This window comes from Amblyomma americanum, chromosome 11 (genome assembly GCF_052857255.1).
Source record: "Amblyomma americanum isolate KBUSLIRL-KWMA chromosome 11, ASM5285725v1, whole genome shotgun sequence".
Taxonomy (NCBI): domain Eukaryota; kingdom Metazoa; phylum Arthropoda; class Arachnida; order Ixodida; family Ixodidae; genus Amblyomma; species Amblyomma americanum.
Window position 1 is genome coordinate 13,130,121 of NC_135507.1, and position 7,787 is coordinate 13,137,907.

The 7,787-nt window shown below is 42.5% G+C and overlaps 1 protein-coding gene across 1 annotated transcript in view; it reads left to right on the forward strand.

The window, feature by feature from the left end:
- Positions 1-3,923, forward strand: part of LOC144111352 (cystathionine gamma-lyase-like) — a 28,345-nt gene extending 24,422 nt beyond the window's left edge. Inside the window, exons 7-11 of the mRNA XM_077644624.1 lie at positions 674-751; positions 1,263-1,415; positions 2,189-2,363; positions 3,571-3,709; positions 3,818-3,923. Of these exons, the coding sequence (XP_077500750.1) occupies positions 674-751; positions 1,263-1,415; positions 2,189-2,363; positions 3,571-3,709; positions 3,818-3,829 (557 nt within the window). The 3' untranslated portion in view covers positions 3,830-3,923. The remainder of the gene's footprint in view (positions 1-673; positions 752-1,262; positions 1,416-2,188; positions 2,364-3,570; positions 3,710-3,817) is intronic.
- The last annotated feature ends 3,864 nt before the right edge of the window (positions 3,924-7,787 follow it).

Below are 7,787 nucleotides of genomic sequence, written 5' to 3' on the forward strand. Positions count from 1 at the left end.
CCTATGAGTCCTCCCACTTCAGTCTATACCTGTAATGAGCAATAACTTTTTAGGCAGTGGAACCAAGGCTACAGAGCTGAAACGCACTTCCTCTTCCAATGCAGCAGACTAAGTCCCTGATTGTAGTTATTAGTTTCCTTTTAAAGCACAGTATATTGGCAACGCTCGCTGCTTAAGGTATGCTTCTAACATAAATGCACATTTTCAACTTTGGAGAGTCATGGAAAAAGCAGTTTCTTTGATTGGTATGGTTTGTTTAGGCACGTCCAGTCCCAAAAGGCTTCCATACATGGTGCCAGCTCTTACAGCAACCACGTAGAGAGCAGCATGAGCAAGATGGCCGTTCTGCGGCCATGGCGGAGTGATACAAGGGAGGGAAAACCTCTGGGTGCTTGCCAACGTTTCGACAAGAGGACTTGTCTTCGTCTGGGCAAAGACAAGTCCTCCTGTCGAAACGTTGGCGAGCAATCCGAGGTTTCCCCTCCCTTCTTCACTTGGTGATGATCCACCATATACTGAGATACACAAGGCAAGAATAGCTGTGGAATGGTCCAACATTTGCAATAACTCCCAATACTGTTCTAAAGAAAGTGTGTGCCTACTTTACTGCCAGGCTGCTTTCATATTTGTTTAAAATTTTGCTGAAAAACAGTGCCTCTTTTCAAAATTGCAGGACACTCAGATGTGGTCATGGGTGCCATCTGCACAAATGATAAGGAGATTACGGACCGACTGCGATACTTTCAGAATGGTAAGTTTTCCAATGCAGCAACTTAAAATAGCAGGCAACTTTGCTGCCAGAGTTCCTGTTCATGCTTCTAGGGGCGATACAGTGTTTTTAATGATGCCTGCTGCACTGGTTTCTGATCATGCAGTAAAATAGTGAATTCTGCAGAAATAAGAAAGCTTTGAGACTAACTCTCATTATGCAACATATTGAAGTAGTCTTCCATCATGCTGCACTGTATTTGCTCCTCTGAGAGTGAACTACCTGGGTCGTTCAGAGTGCAAGCGGGAAAAAGGCCATAGCAGTGTCAAAACAAAGGGAAAGGTCGCAATCTTTTCCCATGGAAGACCTCCATTTCAGTTACCCTCTGTTGAAAAATACAGTAAACTTGTACTGGACAACACTGCTTTCTAAAAAAAAAAAAAAGCTCAGTAACACTGCACCCTCTCTGAACAAGTATGCAGGAGACCAAAGATATAAAGATAAATCTGATAGTAAACATGGGCTTCACACCGACCACTTGACTGGAATGCAGCTGCTGGTGCGGTGCCCTCGCCATTCGACTGCTTCCTTGTCAACCGTGGCCTCAAGACCCTGCACGTTCGCATGGAGCGGCACATGGAGAATGGCCTCAAGGTGGCCAAGTACCTCGAAGCGCACCCCCTAGTCGAGAAAGTCATCCATCCAGGTGAGAGCGGTAGATGAATACAGAGTGTAGTTTTTTTAGACACCTGCTTTCATTGCATAACAAGTTGTTTCTGAAACCATAAGCTCAGAGTTGTACTCATCATGAGAGATTGTACCAATATCCCCAATAATGAGTTATACTCTTCCAGCCTGATGTTGCATTGCTACCGTTACAAAACATGAGTTATACTCAGAAATTGCATTTGTTGCAATTTAACACTAGGTAGTTGTCCAAGAAATATGCTTTGCGTCTTTAGTGCGTTTCAAACCTGAAAAGTCATTTTCAGCAAATATCATCCAAAAATTTTTCTGACTTCAGCACGTTTCTTGGGAATCGATTTGTGGTTAAAGGGTTAACACAGAGTGCGCTGCAGCTTACATGGAAATTGGGGTCAGTCAGTACAGCATCGTTTAAATTTGTTTGCTGCTGCACCGATTACCAGAACCAGCAGTTTCATGCTCAGTATTCAAACGTTGCACACGTCTGTCACTCTGGCAGAGCCACTGAGGTTGACTAGCTAGTAACATCAACAAAGATTGCAAGTACGAGATTTCAGTTCAGAACAGGCGACAGTTTCTAGTTCAGCAGAGAGAAGTAAAACCATAGAAAAACTTTTGTTCAGAACTCTATAAAAATGAAAGAGCATAGAAAACGTCTAGAAACTCTACTCATAAATGGCAAAACAAGAGCCATGTCGAGTAAATGAACAAAAGATGTTAGTGGCCAATGGCACAAAAGCTTTGAAACACAACCGGAACATTTTCAACCTGCAGGTCTACCAAGCCACCCACAGCATGAGGTGGCCAAGCGCCAGTGCTCTGGCTTCAGCGGCATGGTGACATTCATGCTCAAAGGCGGTCTCAGGGAATCTACCCTGTTCCTCAAGAATCTCAAGATCTTCACCCTGGCCGAGAGTCTAGGCTCCATAGAGAGCCTTGCTGAGCTGCCGTGAGTGTGTTTGCTGCCATGATTCCGCTCCTCAAATATTTTCAACATTCAGGACGCAACTATGTCAGTCGCAATACTAGCGGTGATCTAATATGGCACAGAGGACAAACTGAAGTTCGCCTCTATTAACAGATTACTTCGCCACAAAGACTGCTTGTAAATGATAGCTGATGGTGGCGACACCTGCATTGCATTTATAGCTTGCAGTGACAACAAAACACAAATCTCTTTAGTACGCAAATCTTCAAGGCTAAGCTATGCTGCCATTCATTTCCAAACAGAGATTACGGAGTCCCTTTCGATCTTGACACCAAGAGTTTCAAAATGAGTGACAGTTACAAAAGAGTGACAAAATGAGCGAATGTTATTAAGAGATGAAATTGTATGCAGCTGCCCCTCAGTATTGGCGTGACAACTTCATTATTCATTATTTTCTTGTTTCGCTGATGTGACAAGGGCCAGCCTCAACAAGAGTATTTTGCTGGGCTATACCTAAACAGCTACTTGTCCGCCTGTCTGAATCCGGTGTTGTGCCGCATAAATCTGACTAACTGCAATGCCTCACTTGCTGCAACACAAGAAAATTCAGTGTTTGTTAAGGCAAGTTATGGTTTCAATTGCAACGGGCACAGAGTATGCCACAACGGGTCATTTTCTCAGGCTTAGTCCGAAGTTTTCCAAGCCTGTATGAACGCCGGCTGAAACCTCCGGCTCTGACAGCAGTGCTTCTCACTCAGCATGGCAGTAGCTTGCAGTTGTGCTCAATTAAAATGAATTCACTTCCGTGATGTACAAGTTCCATAGTGCTGCGCATTAGAGTCTGTTGCAAGTGTAACAATTCAAGCATGTTCAGAGTTATTTTTGCTGTTACTTTAGTGTACAAATATCGAACCGAACGGATGTTCCAAGATTGTGTTTTGACAGCTCTTTAGAGAGCACCAACATGAAATTTTAAAACCAGAGCGATGCCATTTTTCAACTGGCACGTTTCCACTAATAGCTTCTCCTATGATTCAACTAACTTAGTCTTCCTAATCTCGTGCAACTTATCACACAAGTATAAATTTGTTTTTGATGTGTGACAGGCATCTGTGCATGAAGGCATTCAATCCAAAAGAACACAAGACAGGTGCCATGTAATAAGTTAACTCAATTGAAGCAGCAGTCCATACTATTATTATATTGTCACTATTATTGTTACTACTAGGGTGATCATGACACATGCATCAGTGCCAGAGGAACAGCGAAAGCAGCTGGGCATCACTGATAACCTCATCAGGCTTTCGGTTGGCATAGAAAACTGCGACGACCTCATCAACGACATTGAGCAAGCTCTCAAGAAAGCTGTAAGTTTGGTCCACTTTCACCACAGTTTTCCTGGAGCTTTCTGATGGCTCTCAAAGTCTGTAGATGCTGCCTGAGCCTCTTTTTGAAAGCTACTTTCTTGTTTTCAGATACGTGCCTAGCTGGATGTTGTGCCATGAGGATGTTCCTGCCGGCAAAATTTTTCTATTCTAGGTTTCTATACACATAACAATAAAAGATATATTTGAGACACTTCATCATAAATCATTAGACCGTCACTAATGCAAAGGGGCCTGCAGCACTTCTTGAAGTGATGCCAACTATTTTTCAAGTGAATACTTTTTTATACAAATGTCAATTCAGAAAAAAAAATTACAGGAATCGATGCACAGGAATAGGAGTTGTTCGATAAATTTCAAAACACAAGCAAACAAAATGTTGCCCTTAACTATGTTTTTGCAGGGCTTCCCATTCCCATTTCACTCTCCCAATGATGCTTTTGCTTATGGCAAACACATTAGGTGTCTTCAGTCTGGCTGCATTAGTTCCATAGAGTTCCATGGCAGTGCCACAAATGTACAGCGTCAGTTCGAGCAGTTTAGGTGGAGTTCGGCACTGGTTGCCTCTAAAATGAATGGTTGAGTGCAGGCCAAGTCATCTGATAGCCTTGGCATCGCCACAAATTAGAAAGCTGCATGCCACTGACATCAACGGTCGCCAAAATCCCGAACCATATCAAGAATTTTCAAGCACCAACGCAATGAAGTGCTGCCATGAACAAGCCCCAGGAAACTGTCGTATTACTCAAAAACAAAAAAGAAAGTTTTGTATGTATTACAGGTTATTTACGAATATGAGCTGAAATGCTGCCCACAGTGCTCGACTTGACTGCTTAGGTTCACAATTCTGACACCATAAACAGCTATCCACCTTTATTTTTCATGAAAGAACTGTCATCAGTTTTTGTGGCGATAGCTACATTACGGTAGCATTTCCAGCCGTCAGCGTGACTGCACCGCCACGCTGTCATGTGGTGCGGAGCAGTTGCCGGCGGCACAGCGCCGTGGCTGATCACGTGGCGCGTCACCTGGTTGGTCACGTGACCAGCCACGTTGTGCGGAGCAGCTGCGAAACCGAGAAGGAACTCCCGACGAAACGGAGTGGCGAAAGACTGACTTTGCTATTCAAATGAGCAAGTTCCACTTGGCCAGGTGTAGCTATCGCATCACTTCAGGTTTAACCAAGGCTAAACCACCGCCAATTTTTAAAACTGCGCTCATATCTTCTACAACCTACACATGGGTGCCTCCATATTGCTGCACTATCAATGCACTCCCGAAAAAAAAAATATCGAAGTGCAGGGGGCGCACACTGCGCTTGCAAAACGAATGCGAAGTGCTGTACTCCGCTTCCTTTACAGCGGCACAGTTCAGGTGTCCGCCCATATGTGAGATCTATACTGGACCATTTCCTTTCCCCCAAAACCAATTTTCAGTGTTCAAGTGCTGCATTCTTTGAACCAGTTTAACAACCGCAAGCAAACTGAAGAGACCTGTTGGTTCTGTAGATATAACATAAAGCACCATAATATGACATATTTCGATCTAATGGCAAAATCTACAGTGAATTTCTTGCTTACCCAACCATCAAACGATGCTATATATCCACTACACAAAACTGCCACTGTGTGGAAACACTGCAGATGCCACAATCTTGGCTTCTGGAGCAAATTAAAAATTAAATACCGGAGCATATGCATCACAATCGACATTGACAACACCACCGTAACTCAATCTATGCAACAAGCAAAATGGATGTGCTTTAGATTGTGTTGCAGGGCCCCTTAAATGAAGCGCAGTTTGAATGAAAATCTACGAAGAGAGAGGTGTAATAGCTTATGTGTTAAACAAGCCTCTTAGCAAGTTATTTTACTGCCACTACATAAATGATTGCCAGAATGGGTCGTGGTTTCATGGTTCAGTAAGGATCACCACGGCAGGACTATCACAAGCACAGGTTTCATGACTGAACAGGTCTTGACGCTAGTGACATTCTATGATGATATGAGCAGCATGATATAAGAGATGAGCAGCAGAAGCCAGGAAGACTGCGTTTGAGGCCCAGGGCCAAAGTGCTTTCTGGCTCTTAGTGTATAAATTATCTAAAGCTAATGCACTAAGGCAGCAGCATCAAGGTGTAGCAGTGCCACGCTGATGCATATTTTACACATTTGCTAACAAAACTGCAGTTTCTCCATATGAAGAAAAGGCAAGAGCCACTACCTGCATCTCTGTGCAGCAAGCAAAGGCATCAGTGGGAAATCCACCTTTCTGTAACAAAATACAAACAAGTCGACTGCACACATTGTGCTGTTCAGTCAGTCAGCCCTTAACTACAATCGCAAATTCATCACACGAATCTGACAAAAAAAAGCTCTTGTTAAGAAAAAAGACTCCAAAGTTTAAGGGTACAAAAAGCTTGCCAAAGACTGTCTACAAGTACCTGGAAGCATACAGGTAAGCATCAAAGGCAAGCAATGAATAAGACTTCTTGCACCTCAATTTTAAAGTGCACCTAACTGGGCTTGATTAACATTCCAAACCTAGTGTAAGGAGTGTCTGCATGACAATGCAATGAAGTTTACAAATGTATGTACGTCTCCTAGTGTGCTAGGAAAAGCGTACAGCTGCTGACAACACTACGTAGTACATGTGGAGGCCTATGCAGCAGTGTGCCATCACTGTAGACATGCAGAGGTTGAAATTAGAACTACTGCATAAAAGTTACGGGATATTAAATTATCCAAGGCATAATGGTGGATAGCGCAAAATGTTCCCGGCAGCCGAGGCATCATGCACAATGCACGGTGTTAACAAACGATAGAGTTAATGCTGTCACCGTATGCTAAGTCTGCGGTAAAAAAAAAAATGCGGGCCCCAAATTTTTTGCCTCTACTTTAATCCTCAAATGTAGATGATTGCTTTCCTCAAAATTATTGCAATTTGTGTTGTACATTAAATTCTTTGTTCTGTACTCTTTCAAAATGTGCAATAACTCTTGAATAAAAGGTACAATTTCGGGCCAAGCTTTCTTCACTTGAAGTTTTTGAGTCTGGGATGCACATAAGTAAAACATGTTTCTAACATGTCAATGGTTTTTTTTTACTTTTGACAGATAAACATGTACACTCGCATTCTTCAGCTCAATTTTCTGTCTGAATAAAAGCAATAAGACAGAAGTCAGCGATGCTATTCTAACAAGAAAACTGGCATGAGCAGTAGTTGTTATAGGACTCATATAGAAGAGAGCTGTTTTTTTCCAGGTAGAAATGTAGTGCTTTCTCAACACATGTTCCATCGGACCATCTGCACATAGATTGTTATTCCATCAACTTGTACACATCACTTGCCACAGATTAAGCAATAAATAAGCACTCTATCATAGTATGCCTTTTTTTTTTTTGAGATGGAGAGATTGTTATTCAGGCTGGCATCCATATCACCTACTGCAGTGCCAATGAGTAGGAACAAATTTTAAACCATGTATCAACACTTCAAATATCTTTCTTTTTTTTCAACAAATAACACCACCATGAGGGTTGCCTCACTCCCTGCTTTGATGTCTGAAGACCTCTTCCCCCTCCATGTACAAACCTCTTTTTTGTCAGCCATGTTTCTCGCACTGCTGTGCTCCTACACGACTCCTATTATAATTAAGTGGTTCCCTTGTGCAGCGGAGGTGGTTTTGCAAATTAAGGCTTGCTAGAACAATTAGTTTTCACAGTGCACAATAATCAACACAATGATAATTTCAATACTTCGCTTATTTCAAAACTCTGCCTCTCAAAATTTGTCTTCTGTTTTTCAGACTTCAAGCTAACAAGGGTTTGCTGCATGCATAATTCAAACACACGGTGTGAATGCATTATACCACTATCAAACAGGCACCTTCAATCATGATCAAAACAATCTGAATCAATCTCTATCCAGATTCAGCATTGCTACACAGTCAATACAATTGAGACAGAGCATGATCCTGCTCAACCACGAGCTGGTCCTTGAAGCATGATCGAGGGCTTCAGGAAACAATCAAATGCAAAATAAAAACGACACATGCAGA